The 19,380-nt window shown below is 44.9% G+C and overlaps 1 protein-coding gene across 1 annotated transcript; it reads right to left on the minus strand.

The window, feature by feature from the left end:
• Positions 1-631: 631 nt before the first annotated feature.
• LOC121586772 (TBC1 domain family member 20) lies at positions 632-19,334 on the minus strand. The gene is made up of 8 exons (XM_041903744.1): positions 19,066-19,334; positions 18,201-18,386; positions 17,731-17,811; positions 16,936-17,122; positions 16,312-16,413; positions 6,658-6,799; positions 5,465-5,649; positions 632-921 (listed from the first exon to the last, which is right to left on the minus strand). The coding sequence occupies exons 1-8, from the start codon at positions 19,139-19,141 to the stop codon at positions 663-665; spliced, it is 1,218 nt and encodes a 405-aa protein (XP_041759678.1). The 5' UTR covers positions 19,142-19,334; the 3' UTR covers positions 632-662.
• Positions 19,335-19,380: the final 46 nt, after the last annotated feature.

A 19,380-nucleotide genomic window follows, 5' to 3' on the forward strand; every position in this document is an offset into this window, starting at 1 on the left:
TAGGGAGCCATTTGGGACGCATTCCTCCCTTTCAATGTACAGTATGCAACTCCTGGTAGTGTTTGGGTGTTATATGCATACATCCTCAATCACCGTCGACTAAGTGGAGTGAACCCAGTTACTTTAAAGTGCCATTTTAAAGCAGAAATGGAGTTCTCCCTCTCTCTGTAGAGTCGACCTCTCTGAATCACCCCCTAATGAACCGCTCCCGTCGCTCGCAACCCAAGGCATTCAGCAGTATTTTTAATCATTTGTGTGCCTGCTGCTGTGAATTAGCTAGCGGCGCGTTTTTCTCTCCAGACATACTTGCTGACGGCACACAGGCTGGCACTCAAAAATGCTTATCATTACAAAAACTCATCTACTGGCTACCTTTCATTCCCCAATATTAACACAAGTAAAATACATAAATAAAAACCCTACTGAATAAATATATGCTTTTTTTCTCCCCTTTGTTTTAATGGAACTGATTTTGGCACACAAGGTTCTTTGGGGTGCCCCACCCCTCCCCTCGGCTGGTGGTCTACATATGTGTGAGTGACACAACCTGTTCGGCACTAGCTTCCCCCCCTTGCATCTCATTCCCTCCCTCCCTCCCTCCCTCCCATCTCCCTCCCATCTCCCTCCCCCCTACTCCTTAACGGCAGGCTGCAGTATGTCCATCAGAAGAAGTCAGGAGCCCAGTCCAGGACGGTCTGGGCCACAGCCAGAGCGGCCGCCCCCAGGGTGGCTGAGATGCCCCACACGGCCATCTTGACGAGCTGGTTGGCAGCCTGGTTGGGCTGCGTGTCCCTGGAAAGGACCAGCTGGGAGTCTGGGCCCCCGAGGCCTCGGGCCCGGAGGAGCTGCCGACGGAGGACCGAGTCGGGCCGCTGCTGCTCAGTGGCCGTCTGGAAGGCCTTGAAACAGTTGATGGTGATGCTGGAGACAGACAGAAGTAGATACTGTTGTCTGATAAGATGTGAGAGAAACACTTTCACATAACAGTTATTCATCACTGATGAGTTGTTTATGGCTTACAAGAATACTGAAACGGTAGACAAATATATAGGGTCAGCACTTCACGATACGAGTTGTCTTACTACAGGAAGTTGCCCGTTGTTTACCACTGTTCATGTGGTAGGAGAAAGGGGAGAGAAGGCCTTACAGAGAAAGACAGAGCGAACAAATGTCAATAAGAAAGACAGAAGGGAAAGAGACAAGTGAAAAAAGTAAACGCTCCATAAGGGAGGGAGGAAAGATTGGAGGGAACAGTGCCCTATGGCCTCAACAAATACACTTAATTTGGCTACAGCCTTTTCTCAATTACAATAGCAACACAACACCAGAAGAACCAGCTAGTGCTAATGGGTAAGACCACAGCAACAACACAAAAAAAATCTCTTCTTCTTCTCCTCCTCAACAGTTTGGAGAAAAACATCATTAAAAAAAATCATCAAATATTCACTTCCATTTCATTATCATCCCGCTAGAAGTAATAGTGAACATTGCGCTGCAACACGAAATGCAAATGCCTTCTTTCTCCGATTATGAACCTTGCAACAACAACAAAAAAGGACGGTTAATGACAGAAAACCGCCTCTTGGAAAATGGTACCCCGAGCATGCGTTCGTCTAAGTCTTTCGTTCGCTCTCCTTAAAAAAAAAAAGATTTACAAGGAGGACTTTGAGTGTCCCTCTCTCCCATGTCTCTCTCTCTCATTAGTATAATTTGCTAATGCTCCCAGGCTGAAAATAGCTGACAGGTAACAGCAGAGCAATTAACTTTTAAACTTTCCCTTTAAGGGAGTTTGGGAAAATATTTTGACAGGTTGAGGTGGCTTTGCTAGTGTCTTATCTTTGAAGTGAAGTATGTTGTCATTTCAGGGATACAGGGCCATTTCAAAAGGAATTTGGCTATTGGCCTTGTGAGCTTTCCATCCTGCGCCCGCCAGTCATTCTCTGTGACCGTGGCACACTGTAGTCAGTGTTCCTGTGCCGCAGTAGTTCTGTATTCATGTTTAGCATTACTACACCAGCGATGCGTCCCAAATGGCACCCTATTCCCTAGGCCGAAGTAAAGTAAGGACACAACAGGGGTCAGATGGGTGATTCAGCATGCAGCTGTCCTCGTGACCCAGTGTGGTTGAGTCATCACCGACAGGCCCTGTTCTGTTTGTCGTGGTGCCACCGGGAGCTGCTCTCTCAGCCGTGCAGCGTGACGCAACACTACCCCCCCGCTTGCTCTCTCCCTCTTTACTTTTGAGTCTATCTCTAGAGATCCCCCCCACCCCCCAACATGACCTTCCTTAACGGAGCTAATGCCAAGTCTCGTATAGGAGACCCCCACAGCCCACTCTCATTCAGCCAAGCTCTCCAGGGTCGTATTCATTTGACACCAAAACGGAAGAAAACGGACTGAAAGGGAGAATTCTACCTGAAATGTCCAATAAGTAATGCTACTTTTAATTCTCCAGTGCAAAACGTTCTGTGTGCATTAACTATTATGGCCCTGTCTTCTAGATGTCATATCTCTCTACCCGACGTCACCTGTTGTGAGATGAGCCTCACCCTGCCTGACTGGACTGACTCAGCACTTCTTACTACAGGAAGGAAGCAACCAGCCATCCAGAGAGCGTGGCACTGTCAGTGTCGCTACATTGCCCGTCAGGCAGACATTTGTATCTGGCTGTCACTCAAGGCCTCTTGTCAGCAATGTCATTTACCCCCGGAGAGGAATGACTGCAGCGCCGGTGGAAGGATACGGACCGAGGGATGACTGCAGCGCCGGTGGAAGGATACAGACCGAGGGATGACTGCAGCGCTGGTGGAAGGATACGGGCTACAGAGAGGGGAAGTGATCAGGGAGGTATGTCGACGCTCACCACCCGTGATGAGGTATGGTACACACACAGAATCAGCGCCAAATCACACAACGTCACAACCTTCAAGGAGGTTAACACACTGACTTGTTCACAATCATACGTTGCCTTTGCGTATGAAACCCCGGTTTTTAGACTGAGTATGATAGAGAGGAAGGAAAAATTTGTGCTGAGGCAACTGTCCGTTTCTCGTCGGAGGGAGCTCTTTCAGAGGTGATTGTGCACAAGGTCTAACTGGCTAATCCCTTTCCAACGCCTCTGTGCTTCCCAGCATGCTCGCTGTCGCTGCGCAGAAACCACTGCCGTGCCATCCCCAACTCCATCCCCCCTCAACCCCCCACCACCTGGCTCAGAGATGTGCCTGAGGTGATATCACAGCCCCCCACCGCAGCCTCAGTGGAGGCCAAGCTGGCTACATCACAGTCCTGCTGGGCCAGCCACCTCACACAGCAAACCCAGAAGGCCGGGAGGGGAGCCCCCTCAACCAGCCAGTCAGTCAGCCTACTGCTGCTGAAGGAGCTGATGCACTGGCTAGGTTACAGGTGGCAGCTTCTGCAGTAAGAAAGTGGTAGGCTATATTCAGTTGGATTTGATGTTTCTTAATCCTAAAGAAATTGTCACTGAAGAGGCATGAAAAAAGCTTGAGGGAGAACACTACATCACCACATTCTCCCCATTGCAGCCCATTCTAACCACATTCTCCCCATTGCAGCCCATTCTAACCACATTCTCCCCATTGTAGCCCATTCTAAGGTCAGTCAGAAAAATAGAGCCAGAAGCCAGGGGTTGGAGTGCGGTGAAGGCTGCTCATTTCATCTCCGCCCCAAGAACAATATTGGGGCATGTACCACACGGCTCAGCCTTCCCAAATTACCCCCCCCCACCCCCTCCCTCTGATGGAGATGGGGGTTTAGCATGCTAAATCAGACAGCCCCATAACTACCTAGGGAATAGGCTTGTTTATTGGATAGCTGGCGCCCGCACAACGGGCCTCCAAAAATAACTCCCCCTTTCTCTCTCTGTGATGTGACGAGTGTGACGTTAAAAAGAGAAGAGAAGACATCCCAAACCCAGACTACTAACCATCCCATCCCTCTCCACAACCTTTTCTGTCAACAGACAGGCAAAGGCAGGCAGCGAGAGAAGCAGAAAAGCTGTCAGATCTAAAGTGAACCAGATTTCTGTCACTGATCCAAAACATTAGATGGGATTTCTGTCCACGAGGGAGAACAACATTGCTCTTGCGGGCATGGTAAAGGTATTCATTACCTCCCGCTGGTGTTGATAGCATCGTAAAAGTGAGCCTAGCAACCTACCTGTGGGGAAAAAATGAGAAAACCGCAAGGATCTACAGGCTCAATCTCACAGACTGACACATAGCGTTTGCATACAAAGGACTGGGATGCAGACAGGCAGGACTGAACGTCAGCCACATCACAATAGACGTTAAGGAGGAAGAGGATCAGCTCCAGAATCATGGGGAGTCTATTCTGTGGCGTGGGCTGGGGGACTTGGTGCTCAACAACCCCACCTGCTGGACATGTGGAGAAACTCATCCTAGAGGACCACAGAGTACTTGCTCTACTCTGCTCTGCTCTCAGTCTGAACAAAGTTGGATCTACTGCTAATACTACAGAGAGGACCATCTCCCCTCACGTTCCCTATGTTTCAGGCCAGTTCAGATTAAAATCGGATTGTTGGATATCTGAATATTGTAGTCTAGAGGGTGGTACATTCAGCCGCTCTATTGGGTGCACACTGCCTGCCCTCCAGGACGCCTACAACACCAGGTGTCGCAGGAAGGCCAAGAAGATCATCAAGGACCTCAGCCACGGCCTGTTCTCCCCGCTTCCATCACTCAGATGCGGGCCGTATAGGATCATCATGGCTAAAACGGACAGTCTGGCCAATAGCTTCTACCCCCAGACCATCAGGCTGCTGAATAGCCACCACTAGTCAGCTACTTGACCCCCCCGTCCCCCTCCTGCCCCCCGGACGTACCTTTTTTTTTTAAAGCTGTGGAACTGGCTTCGAGGTTCAGATCTGAATTTGAGGGGTCTAGAGCAGGGTTCTTCAATTCCGGTCCTGGAGGGCCGAAACACTTCTGTTTTTTATTTCTACCTGGTAGTTAACCCCACTCACCTGGTGTCCCAGGTCTGAATTAGCCCCTGATTAGAAGGAGAGGATGAAAAACAGAGGTGTTTCGGCCCTCCAGGACCGGAATTGAAGAACCATGGTCTAGAGGATCCACGCCAGGCCTGAACAGTAAAATCCCATCCCTTGCAGCAGACAGACATCCAAGAGTCTGCAGGCTGGATGGAACCCCCTGTTCGGTCTACACTCTAGTTAATGTTCCACTGTCTACAAGCTCAATCTGACTGTGCTACATTTGGTGCCAGGTAATGTCTCCTCCGTTACCAAGTGACTAGCAGGATCCACATCTCCCTTCATTCCTAAGCCAGATGTAGCAGGAGCCTCTGCGCTGTTCTTTAGATCACAGATCCTAGCAACAGTAGCATTAACATTGGACTAGTTGGTTGAAGCACAGTCTCCTCCCCTCCCAAAGGTACTGTAAGTTATACAGGAAGACCCTGACCCACTCACCTCTTGCGGGACTGCAGCGCAGCACACTTGGCCAGCAGGGAGGGCGGGTAGCAGGTAAAGAGGCAGTGGGCCTGGGTGATGAGCTCCTCGTAGGGCAGGTCCTGGGGGATCTGGGACAGGAGTTGGTGCACCATGGCCATGTCACACTCGGTTTGCTTCACCTCCTTCTCCCTGTGCAGGACGATCTACAAAGGAGACTGAATATTAGCATGCTCTGTCCCATTCAACCATTCAGTAGAGAGTAGTAACAATTAGTCTAGTAACAATTAGTCTAGCTACACTTGGTTAAAACCCAATTAATACGTTTCAAATCGACATTTACATTTACATTTTAGTCATTTAGCAGACGCTCTTATCCAGAGCGACTTACATGAACAATTAGGGTTAAGTGCCTTGCTCAAGGGCACGTCGACAGATTTTTCGGGGATTAGAACCAGCGACCTTTCGGTTACTGGCACAACGCTCTTAACCACTAAGCTACCTGCCACCCCATGCATATTACACCAACGTCTACCATGTACCTCAGACTTCTACACCAGACTGTGTGCTATCCCGGGAAATGTGCAGTGAGTAAATCTAGTAACCTGAGAGACAGGATGAACTACTGTGTCTAGTAGCCTGAGAGACAGGATGAACTACTGTGTCTAGTAACCTGAGAGGCAGGATGAACTACATTTCCTGACTGATTTGTTATCCCGACTTCAAAAGGCCTCGGCCCCCTTTGGTTTGTGTGCAGCTCCAGTATCTAGCAGGGGGTAGGCTTATGGAGGAGAAGAAAGGGGCCATTTAACGCAATCTAGCACAAACACAGCCAGTCCTCCACACCAAAGCTCTGGTGAGTTCATTAGAGTTGTTTCATTAACTGGTCTAGCTTTAAACAAAGTGCCCTGGATTCCTGTGTATGTGTGTGTGTGTGTGTGTGTGTGTGTGTGTGTGTGTGTGTCAGTGAGAAGAGAGAAATCCTTGCCTTTTCTTTTTGAAAAACGTGTTGTTTTGTTTTCCTTTGCTGCTGACAAGTAGTCACAAAACAACTCCATTTACAAAGGGCAGAGCTAGAAACACAAATTTGAAGTTTGGCGAGATATCACTTCCCCAATACTCACAAAATAGACAATAACTTATCTATTATATTGTATTCTATTACTATTCTATTCTATAAACAGAGAGGTCACAGTTCAAATGGTGGTTCTTACCACGGCAGCGAAGTAGATGGCCATCAGGGGGTGTGAAGCCAGGAAGAAGTCATAGAGCCTGAGGATGTGACGGAACTCAGACAGGACGTGGCTGTACCATGTGATGAGCCAGCTCAGAGCAAAGATGGTGCCCACCTCGGCCCTGCAGCAAAACACGAAGTCAAGTCAGTTATTATTCTTTTTTAAAAATTGGATAGGCTAGAAGTACAATATATTTATACCAAAGCATGTGGACACCCCTTCAAATTAGTGGATTTGGCTATTTCAACCAAACCAATTGCTGACAGGTGTATAAAATCGAGCACTCAGCCATGCAATCTCCATAGACAAACATTGGCACTAGAACGGCTTTACTGAAGAGCTCAGTGACTTTCAACGTGGCACCGTCATAGAATGCCAAATTTCTGCCCTGCTAGAGCTGCCCCGGTCAACTGTGAGTGCTGTTGTTGTAAAGTGGAAACTTCTAGCCGAGTGCTGAAGCACGTAGCGCATAAAAATTATATTTCCTCGGTTGCAACACTCACTACCGAGTTCCAAACTGCCTCTGGAAGCAAAACCAGCACAAGAACTGTTCGTTGGGAGCTTCATGAAATGGGTTTCCATGGCCGAGCAGCCGCACACAAGCCTAAGATCACCATGTGCAATGTCAAGCGTCGGCTGGAGTGGTGTAAAGCTCGCCGCCATTGGACTCTGGAGCAGTGGAAACGCGTTCTCTGGAGTGATGAATCACACTTCATCATCTGGCAGTCCGACGGATGAATCTGGGTTTGGCGGATGCCAAGAGAACGCTACCTGCCCCAATGCATAGTGCCAACTGTAAAGGTGGAGGAGGAATAATGGTCTTTCTTGGTTAGGGCTAGGGCTAGGGCTCTTAGTTCTAGTGAAGGGAAATCTTAACGCTACAGCATACAATGACATTCTAGAAGATTCTGTGCTTCCAACATTGTGACAACAGTTTGGGGAAGGCCCTTTCCTGTTTCAGCATGACAATGCCCCTGTGCACAAAGCGAGGTCCATGCAGAAATGGCTTGTCGAGATTGGTGTGGAAGAACTTGACTGGCCTGCACAGAGCCCTGACCTCAACCCCATCGAACACCTTTGGGATGAATTGGAACGCAGACTGCGATCCAGGCCTAATCGCCCAACATCAGTGCCTGACCTCACGAATGCTCTTGTGGCTGAATGGAAGTAAGTCCCCGCAGCAACGTTCCAACATCTAGTGGAAAGCCTTCCTAGAAGAGTGGAGGCTGTTATAGCAGCAAAGGGGGGGGACCAACTCCATATTAATGCCCATGATTTTGGGATTAGATGTTCGACGAGCAGGTGTCCACATACTTTTGGTCATGTAGTGTAGTCAAAGGTAGAGGAAAGATGGAGGAGAGAGTGTGCTGAAATAGCAGTGGGCCGGATTCCAACCCATGCTGCAGTGATATTTTCCAGAGGCAGCAGCTGTGAACGCTAGACCACCCTAGGCCATGTGAACAAGTCAAGTGAAGTGTTATTCAAAGTGCATCATCACAGAGTCTTAATACACTTTACAGAGGGAACAAACAGCAACAACATTGCTCAACCTCTCATTATAAAAAGCAACAGCGACATCAACAGCTAATTTGTACACTGGCTAATTAAAATACAACAGTTGAAGTCCCACTAGCTGATGTCACAGGAGGTTCGCGGCACCTTAATTGGGGATGATGGGTTGGTGGTAATGGCTGGAGCGGAATGGTATCAAATACATCAAACACATGGTTTCCATGTTTGATGCCATTCCCTTGGTGCCGTTCCAGACATTATTATGAGCCGTCCTTCCCTCAGCAGCCTCCACTGGTTGATGTACAGTCAAATCCAATCTCCTCATCCTGCCTGGGGGGTAAATAATATCTTCATCTTTTTTGTGATGATGACCTCAGGACAGCCCAGCACTTAACCTGTATTTGCCTCCAAAGTGGGGATGGATGTCTTAGTGAAATGTGTGGATAAAACAAAGGCTACGTCCCATAGGGCTCTCGTCAAAAGTAGCACTATACAGTTAGGGAAAAAAGTATTTGATCCCCTGCTGATTTTGTACGTTTGCCCACTGACAAAGAAATGATCAGTATATAATTTTAATGGTAGGTTTATTTGAACAGTGAGAGACAGAATAACAACAACAAAATCCAGGAAAACGCATGTCAAAAATGTTATAAATTGATTTGCATTTTAATTAGGGAAATAAGTATTTGACCCCCTCTCAATCAGAAAGATTTCTGGCTCCCAGGTGTCTTTTATACAGGTAACAAACTGAGATTAGGAGCACTCCCTTTAAGTGTGCTCCTAATCTCAGTTTGTTACCTGTATAAAAGACACCTGTCCACAGAAGCAATCAATCAATCAGATTCCAAACTCTCCTCCATGGCCAAGACCAAAGAGCTCTCCAAGGATGTCAGGGACAAGATTGTAGACCTACACAAGGCTGGAATGGGCTACAAGACCGTCGCCAAGCAGCTTGGTGAGAAGGTGACAACAGTTGGTGCGATTATTCACAAATGGAAGAAACACAAACGAACTGTCAATCTCCCTCGGCCTGGGGCTCCATGCAAGCTCTCACCTTGTGGAGTTGCAATGATCAGGAGAACGGTGAGGAATCAGCCCAGAACTACACGGGAGGATCTTGTCAATGATCTCAAGGCAGCTGGGACCATAGTCACCAAGAAAACAATTGGTAACACACTGCGCCGTGAAGGACTGAAATCCTGCAGCGCCCGCAAGGTCCCCCTGCTCAAGAAAGCACATATACAGGCCCGTCTGAAGTTTGCCAATGAACATCTGAATGATTCAGAGGAGAACTGGGTGAAAGTGTTGTGGTCAGATGAGACCAAAATGGAGCTTTTGGTATCAACTCAACTCGCCGTGTTTGGAGGAGGAGGAATGCTGCCTATGACCCCAAGAACACCATCACCACCGTCAAACATGGAGGTGGAAACATTATGCTTTGGGGGTGTTTTTCTGCTAAGGGGACAGGACAACTTCACCGCATCAAAGGGACGATGGACGGGGCCATGTACCGTCAAATCTTGGGTGAGAACCTCCTTCCCTCAGCCAGGGCATTGAAAATGGGTCGTGGATGGGTATTCCAGCATGACAATGACCCATAACACACAGCCAAGGCAACAAAGGAGTGGCTCAAGAAGAAGCACATTAAGGTCCTGGAGTGGCCTAGCCAGTCTCCAGACCTTAATCCCATAGAAAATCTGTGGAGGGAGCTGAAGGTTTGAGTTACCAAACGTCAGCCTCGAAACCTTAATGACTTGGAGAAGATCTGCAGAGGAGTGGGACAAAATCCCTCCTGAGATGTGTGCAAACCTGGTGGCCAACTACAAGAAACGTCTGACCTCTGTGATTGCCAACAAGGGTTTTGCCACCAAGTACTAAGTCATGTTTTGCAGAGGGGTCAAATACTTATTTCCCTCATTAAAATGCAAATCAATTCATATAACATTTTTGACATGTGTTTTTCTGGATTTTGTTGTTGTTATTCTGTCTCTCACCGTTCAAATAAACCTACCATTAAAATTATAGACTGATCACGTCTTTGCAGTGGGCAAACGTACAAAATCAGCAGGGGATCAAATACTTTTTTCCCCTCACTGTATAAGAAATAGGGTACCATTTGGGGGGACACAAGTTATGCCTATGCCAGCTTCTGTGAGTAAGTACGGTCACACACTGATGATGTAATTATAGAGTACAGAGAGCCCAGTCCTAAAGGCAAGGCATTAGCCATGGTTCACTACAGAAGCCCTTTGGAATCCAGCTCTTAATGCAGCTCTATTTTAGGAGCCGAAAATGGCTTTTGGGTGATTGCACGCCAGCGGGAGCTGAAAAATATTTTGGTATCTCAGATTGTTCTGGCAATTCTAGCAATTGTGCTTTTTAATGTCTTAAAATAAAAAATAAAAAAAGGTAGTCGAGATATTATTTGTAATGTTGAATACATTTGTGATTTTTTTTTTTTCAGAATCTAGACATACTCCATATGTTAGAGAACCCTATAAGGAGTATAATGACTACAAGATGTTGTCTGTATCATGTACGGTTCACAGATCATAGGGTCTTACAAGAGGAATCTAGAAAGGGCTTAAAATGTCTGCTTTCATCATGATTTTCTCAGAAATGGTTTGTGATACAAATGTAAAAAGCATTTCAAATGTCCTTCCTCCCAATGAAGTTTATATGTGAGAATTGCCAGAACAATCTGAGATACCCAAAATATTTACCGCTCCCGCTGGCGTGGAACCACCCTTTTCTGAGTTGTTATTTGTGGGCTTGGCAGGAGAAAAACTCATTGTATTCGAGTACCTCTCACAAAAATCCTGTTTCTAACATCCGTAGGCAGCCCTATAGCTAACTGAACATTTAGTACGGAAACCACAACAGCAACAATCATTGCGTTGTCAAATGTCTTGCCTCTGTAAACCTTTCATTTTGTTAAAATTAAGTAATGCCTACTTATAAAAACTAGGCTAAAGAACTGTTCTAGCATCAAATATTTATTGAGGTAGCCTAAAAAGGTAGCCTAAAAGGTAGCCTAAAAGGTAGCCTAAAAGCAGTGACAGCAGCAGAGCCAGACACCATTAAACCTGTGGGCTTCCGTCTCCTCGGCTCTGTCTCAAATAGCAGCCTATTCTCTAGGTAGGGCACTAGCCTACTGTACTTTTGACCAGGGTCCATAGAGCTATGGTCAAAAGTAGTCCACTATATAGGAAGATAGGCTGCATCCCAGATTGCACCCTTCGGCTCATGGCCCTACACTAGGCTACAGTGACCAGAGCAGACCTCCCTCCCGCCAGCCCGTCTACCAAGATGCACCCTTATTCAGATTTATCACTAAATCATCCTATTCTCTGCATTTGACATGGGGCCACTATCACAAATAACTATTTTCTATCAGGGCCTGGGGACGCTCTGCACGCAACAGAGAAAGAGGGAGGGAGGGAGGGAGGGAGGGAGTGAGGGAGGGAGTGAGGGAGGGAAGGACAACACTAGAGGTTTATGTGATACAGGTTACCCCATAAAATTCCAACACAATCCCTAGGACACACAGTGCAAATAAAACGAGGACAGTATAAAATACTGTAGTAGTGTGTTTTAGTACACTACACACTGGGGTTTTAAGAGGGTTACAGTCACACTTTGACTAGCAGTCAAATAAAACACAGCTTCAGGTTTTGAGTCAAAACATTGATCCTTATCTGCTGCATTCCATTTCCTCTGAGCTGGATGAAAAACATGTCTAGCGAGCAGAAAGGAAAGTCCTCAACCATAGCTCGTTGTGACTTGCCAGTGCAGCGCATCATATTGACGTTGAGAAAACCTTAAGATGGTTGACAATCAAGAGCCAACGTGACATTGAGAGAACAGAGAACACAGTGACAGCACAGTGGAAGGCTGTGGAATCCTTTGACTGGCTGACAGCTAGCTGTGGAGACAGGAAACCAGGGCCCGTTCTTAACTCAAAGTCTTCCCAATTAAATCCCACCGTGGTATACGTTCTTGTCAGACCATCAATTATACAAACGCATCAAATAAATAAGAAATCCACAGTCTTCCATCCTTTTCTCATTCTCTATCCCTCTGTTCTGTTTTCTCATACTAACTACACACGGATGGCAAGGCAGGTAGAGAGAGATAGATGCAATCAATAGGATGGATTTTACTCCATATCTTTGTTTGACTCGATTGTAATTAATATCCTGGCTGCGACGACCTGCCTTTCCGAGACAAACATGTACACTCTACTGCCCCCTTCAGGAGAAAAGAAGCAGGGCCTGCGTCTCAGAGTAGGAGTGCTGATCTAGGATCGGTTTTGCTTTTTGGATCATAATGAATACAATTACATATACATGGGGGACCTGATCCTAGATCAGTATTCTACTTTGAGAGCCTTCATGAATATGGGCGGCGATCATTAGGTCGCAACTGCAAATATAAAAACTAATTTTGCTGTTAGAAAATATATTTTCACAAGGTAAAACATCTGAAAGTTTTTTCTTTAACACATCATAAAACAAAATACATTCCACTGGTATAAACTGAACATTTTTCAAAACGTTAGCTCATGAATCAGAGTTTGAAGTTGGGGAAAACTGATAGAATTACTTCAAAGTGAACATGTACAGTGGGGAAAAAAAGTATTTAGTCAGCCACCAATTGTGCAAGTTCTCCCACTTAAAAAGATGAGAGAGGCCTGTAATTTTCATCATAGGTACACGTCAACTATGACAGACAAATTGAGGAAAAAAAATCCAGAAAATCACATTGTAGGATTTGTAATGAATTTATTTGCAAATTATGGTGGAAAATAAGTATTTGGTCACCTACAAACAAGCAAGATTTCTGGCTCTCACAGACCTGTAACTTCTTCTTTAAGAGGCTCCTCTGTCCTCCACTCGTTACCTGTATTAATGGCACCTGTTTGAAATTGTTATCAGTATAAAAGACACCTGTCCACAACCTCAAACAGTCACTCTCCAAACTCCACTATGGCCAAGACCAAAGAGCTGTCAAAGGACACCAGAAACAAAATTGTAGACCTGCACCAGGCTGGGAAGACTGAATCTGCAATAGGTAAGCAGCTTGGTTTGAAGAAATCAACTGTGGGAGCAATTATTAGGAAATGGAAGACATACAAGACCACTAATAATCTCCCTCGATCTGGGGCTCCATGCAAGATCTCACCCCGTGGGGTCAAAATGATCACAAGAACGGTGAGCAAAAATCCCAGAACCACACGGGGGGACCTAGTGAATGACCTGCAGAGAGCTGGGACCAAAGTAACAAAGCCTACCATCAGTAACACACTACGCCGCCAGGGACTCAAATCCTGCAGTGCCAGACGTGTCCCCCTGCTTAAGCCAGTACATGTCCAGGCCCGTCTGAAGTTTGCTAGAGTGCATTTGGATGATCCAGAAGAGGATTGGGAGAATGTCATATGGTCAGATGAAACCAAAATAGAACTTTTTGGTAAAAACTCAACTCGTCGTGTTTGGAGGACAAAGAATGCTGAGTTGCATCCAAAGAACACCATACCTACTGTGAAGCATGGGGGTGGAAACATCATGCTTTGGGGCTGTTTTTCTGCAAAGGGACCAGGACGACTGATCCGTGTAAAGGAAAGAATGAATGGGGCCATGTATCGTGAGATTTTGAGTGAAAACCTTTGAAGATGAAACGTGGCTGGGTCTTTCAGCATGACAATGATCCCAAACACACCGCCCGGGCAACGAAGGAGTGGCTTCGTAAGAAGCATTTCAAGGTCCTGGAGTGGCCTAGCCAGTCTCCAGATCTCAACCCCATAGAAAATCTTTGGAGGGAGTTGAAAGTCTGTGTTGCCCAGCGACAGCCCCAAAACATCACTGCTCTAGAGGAGATCTGCATGGAGGAATGGGCCAAAATACCAGCAACAGTGTGTGAAAACCTTGTGAAGACTTACAGAAAACGTTTGACCTGTGTCATTGCCAACAAAGGGTATATAACAAAGTATTGAGAAACTTTTGTTATTGACCAAATACTTATTTTCCACCATAATTTGCAAATAAATTCATAAAAAATCCTACAAAGTGATTTTCTGGAGAAAAAAAATCTCATTTTGTCTGTCATAGTTGACGTGTACCTATGATGAAAATTACAGGCCTCTCTCATCTTTTTAAGTGGGAGAACTTGCACAATTGGTGGCTGACTAAATACTTTTTTCCCCCACTGTATTCCTTGCAGCCTTACCTCGCTTGTCATCTGCCATTCAAACCTGCGATCAGATCTTTTCTCAAATAATCTGGGAAACTGGATTTCCAATTTCCCTAAAGGGCACAAGTAAACACATATTTTAATATACAGTACCAGTCAAAAGTTTGGACATACCTACTCATTCCAGGGTTTTTCTTTCTTTTTACAATTTTTTACATTGTAGAATAATAGTGAAGACATCAAAACTATGAAATAACACATATGGAATCATGTAGTAACCAAAAAAGTGTTAAACAAATCAAAATATATTTTATATTTGAGATTCTTCAAAGTAGCCAACCTTTGCCTTGATGACAGCTTTGCACACTCTTGGCATTCTCTCAACCAGATTCACGAAGTAGTCACCTGGAATGCATTTCAATTAACAGGTGTGCCTTGTTAAAAGTTAATTTGTGGAATTTATTTCCTTCTTAATGCTTTGAGCCAATCAGTTGTGTTGTGACAAGGTAGGGGTGGTACACAGAAGTTAGCCCTATTTGGTAAAAGACCAAGTCCATATTATGGCAAGAACAGCTGAAATAAGCAAAGACATTACTTTAAGACATGAAGGTCAGTCAATCCGGAAAATGTCAAGAACTTTGAAAGTTTCTTCAAGTGCAGTCGCAAAAATCATCAAGCGCTATGATTAAATTAGCTCTCATGAGGACCGCCACAGGAAAGGAAGACCCATAGTTACCTTTGCTGCAGAGGATAAGCTCATTAGAGAGTTACCAGCCTCAGAAATTGCAGCCCAAATAAATGCTTCACAGAGTTCAAGTAACAGACTCATCTCAACATCAATTGTTCAGAGGAGACTGCGTGAATCAGGCCTTCATGGTCGAATTGCTGCAAAGAAACCACTACTAAAGGACATCAATAATAAGAAGAGACTTGCTTGGGCCAAGAAACACGAGCAATGGACATTAGACCGGTGGAAATCTGTCCTTTGGTCTGATGAGTCCAAAGTTGAGATTTTTGGTTCCAACCGCCATGTCTTTGTGAGACGCAGAGTAGGTGAACAGATGATCTCCGCATGTGTGGTTCCCACCATGAAGCATGGAGGACGAGGTGTGATGGTGTGGGGGTGCTTTGCTGGTGACAATGTCGGTGACTTATTTAGAATTCAAGGCACACTTAACCAGCATGGCTACCACAGCATTCTGCAGCAATACGCCATCCCATCTGGTTTGCACTTAGTGGGACTATCATTTGTTTTTCAACAGGACAATGACCCAAAACACACCTCCAGGCTGTGTAAGGGCTATTTGACCAATAAGTAGAGTGATGGTGCTGCATCAGATGACCTGGCCTCCATAATCACCCGACCTCAACCCAATTGAGATGGTTTGGGATGAGTTGGACCGCAGAGTGAAGGAAAAGCAGCCAACAAGTGCTCAGCATATGTGGGAACTCCTTCAAGACTGTTGGAAAAGCATTCCTCATGAAGCTGGTTGAGAGAATGCCAAGAGTGTGCAAAGCTGTCATCAAGCAAAGGGTGGCTACTTTGAAGAATCTAAAATATATTTTGATTTATTTAACAATTTTTTGGTTACTACATGATTCCATATGTGTTATTTCATAGTTTATGTCTTCACTATTATTCTACAATGTAGAAAATAGTCAAAATAAAGAAAAACCCTTGAATGAGTAGGTGTGTCCAAACTTTTAACTGGTACAGTATATATATATTTATATATATATATATATATATTTTTTTTACTGTCACATACACCAGATAGGTTTCACCTAACATGTGATGTGTGGATACCTGGACCACCTATTGAGATGTGCCATTTGTTAAGTAAATCAGATGATAAAATGAGGTGCTAGGGAGGCTGGAGTGGGTCTTTAACTCTGTAACAAATCCACACAAAAAAATAAAATAATAATTACCTCAGCATAAAATCATGTAGTTGTGGATCAACTTGCTCCAGTATTGGCATTAGGTAGTTCAGTATGTGCTTGGTGCTGTCCATGGTAGGATCCATGAAATCCCTGCAGGAGCATAATGTGGCCATGATGGACACAAAGAAGGGAAGCCATCTTTGTTGTGTTAAAATGTTAAAATAAGGGGTATAATAACAGAACTGGGTCGCAATAGTATTTTAAATATTTCAAATACTTAAGGTCAAATAAAAATTAAATAGTGTTGCATGCGTCGTAAAACACTAACAGTAAAAAGCTGTGTTTGATTGAGCTTGCCTGGCGCAATGGAACCAATTGAATAGTCCCAAAATTGCCAAGCACACCCATCTGGCATTACAGTCAGGCTCAAGCAAAATCTCACAGTAGTTGAAATATTTCAAATACTATTTGAACTCAGGTCTGGGCCGTTACGTATTCATAAAGAGTCTCATAGTAAGTGTCCTAATATAGGATCAGAGAGGGACCAGATCTGATCCTAGATCAGTAACAACAGCAATAACCCTCATAATGTATAAGATTATATACAGTATGGGCAGGGAGGACTGGATCTGATCCTAGATCAATAACAACAGCAATAATCCTCATATCTACCTGAGGTGGTGATTGGAAAGGGTCTCCAAAATGGCGATGGCCATGCGCTCCCCGACCACCAGCAGGAAGGTGACCACGATGTCATGGTAACCCTGGTAGTAGTGTAACGCAGGGTTCTTCTGTAGAACAACCAGGATGATGTCAATCAGCTGTTCCTGTAGCACCTGCTTCTCGTCCACACGCATGCCTGGGGAGAGGGGAAGAAAACATGGCTGTATCTCAATACTAAAAACAAAACAAAAAAAGAGGTAGCCGCAAACTCTATTGCTCTGATTCAATCCATACATTAACAACCAGCGTCTAGGCAGCAAGCTGCAATCACTACGGCTTCAGATACTTGTGTCTCAACCTCAGTGTCTCAATACCTGTCAACAGCTTGCTTTCATCATTTACTTACCTTCAAGAACACTAGACACTGATATAAGCAGCCCGTTTCTGGTAGATACAAGGATTGGATTGAAGTCTGTTTCCACCATATTGGTTTTAGTTTTATTAATCAAGTCTCCTTTAATCAGTGGTCATGATGAAGAAAATGAAATAAGGTAATGAGATAAGGAAATTATTAAGGAAGCCACTGAACAACAGTATTGAGACGCCCCCCCAGTAAGGCCCTGAGTTAACTGACAAAGGGAGGATAGACAGTGAAGTATCAGCTGACCCCTGATCAGATCAAATGCACGCACAGTGAGTGAGTAATTTCCATTCTATTCTATTCCATGGCAGCGAGTAAGTTGCCTTTACTCTAATGTATTCTATTCGATTCTATTCGATCCTATGGCACAGTGAGTGAGTTACCTCTTGGGAAACGTTTCATGGACCTCCTGACGTCAAGGAGCACCTGGTTGAAGTCCTTGTGGTTCTCTCGGACATCCTTTGCTGGAATCAAAACACAACTGCTTGGTGTCCACCCCAACCATTGGTTTCAGTTGAACATACAGTATTCCTCAGTGCTACTGCCAAAGGCAATGAGTGTTGTTTGTGGGGCATTTACATTCCTTTGTTGCACAGTATTGAGGACTAAGGATGAGTCATTGTTGATAGAAGTAACTTGAACTTAATGAGGTTTCAGTAGGCTACATACAATTAACATACATCGACGGACTATAGACAGCTAGACGCATACTGACACAATGCAATGTACAACTTGGCTGACATGGCTGTAGACTACTATGGCGTCATAGGGAAAGTGTCTACAGTCATTTCTCAGGGCATTGGCCAACTGCAATAATGGGCATCCATTCCTCACATGTAAACATCACACTCACTAGGTTTAGCAGGCAAGTTGTACACATTGACGCTGAGCAGCTTGGGCCAGACTTTCCTTCTGATCTCGTCTGTTAGAAGGCCTCCCTTGCTGATGGCCGCCCTCCGCAGGGTCTCAATGTCCACCGGGTCACAGTTCAGGGCCTGGTGGATCTCCACCAGCTTCAGCTTCTTCCACGATTCGTGCTCTGCTTGACAACAGAAAATATGAATTGAGATCATACATGTCGTTCAGTTAGCAATACTGTCTTGACTGTGGTCACGGTTTGCTGGGATGATAACCCCAGTATTTCTTGAGTACCACTGCAAGCAAGGGCTCTTGTCTATGCTGGTATGTTGAAATCACTTTTTGTTAGTCAACTCCTTCCACATAATGCTATTTAATTTCAATATGGAAGTTACAAGTGTGTGCTTTTCACACTTAATACTATGTTACTAATGTGAAATGTGGCGCATATAACTAGCAATAGTATCCCACCAATCTATTGCAATCTTGCTTTGCTTCAACTACATGGGCAACTTTACTGACAGTAACCACTTTTACCTGTGCAGGTTGACATGTTTTGATAAAGAATGAGTGATTATTAATTATAGAATGTGCATTTGTATTGCCAATAAGAATGATGGTTCATATGGGTCAATCCCATCCAGGTTCTGCTCTGGGTCAATCGATGGTCACGTTGCTTTGTTGTTCCACATAGTATGTCTGGCAGCTGGCCAGCTGACACAGAGGACTCATACAGAGCTAGCTACATGAGAAGCTATGAATCTATTCAATGATCAACTGTACAACTATTCTCAACATGTAATATATGGGTACATTATCTGCAATTTGGTCATGACTGAGTACTGATTGATTAAGTTTACCTCCATGTCGCTGTGCATTTCCATTTCCATTCACCCTGGCTCCTGTACCTTGCTGGTGTTTCTTCCCTTTTTTCATATCCTGTTAAAATGAATAGAGCATCAACAGTACATATGTTGTGCTATCGGCACTTGCAGAAGTAAATCCAGGTTTAAAATAGTTTCTCTAACTACAGAAAACAACAATTAAAACGAATTCAGAGCATGAGCTGTCATCTGTCGAACAGCTGTTCCTGTTCCATCCGCTCTTGTCCCAGGAAATCAACCGAAAATAATTTGAGAGATTTATATTTGTATGTTATCTGATTGGTGCAAAAG

This window comes from Coregonus clupeaformis, chromosome 17 (assembly GCF_020615455.1).
Source record: "Coregonus clupeaformis isolate EN_2021a chromosome 17, ASM2061545v1, whole genome shotgun sequence".
In the NCBI taxonomy this organism is placed as follows: domain Eukaryota; kingdom Metazoa; phylum Chordata; class Actinopteri; order Salmoniformes; family Salmonidae; genus Coregonus; species Coregonus clupeaformis.

Coding starts and splice junctions, on each gene's coding strand:
- LOC121586772 (XM_041903744.1), bottom strand. CDS start 19,141: ATGAAAAAAGGGAAGAAACACCAGCAAGGTACAGGAGCCAGGGTGAAT. Junction 16,414..16,935: donor CTTTCCAATCACCACCTCAG/GTAGATATGAGG, acceptor ATGCTCCTGCAG/GGATTTCATGGATCCTACCA. Junction 6,800..16,311: donor CTACATGATTTTATGCTGAG/GTAATTATTATT, acceptor GTTTTGCTGCAG/GGCCGAGGTGGGCACCATCT.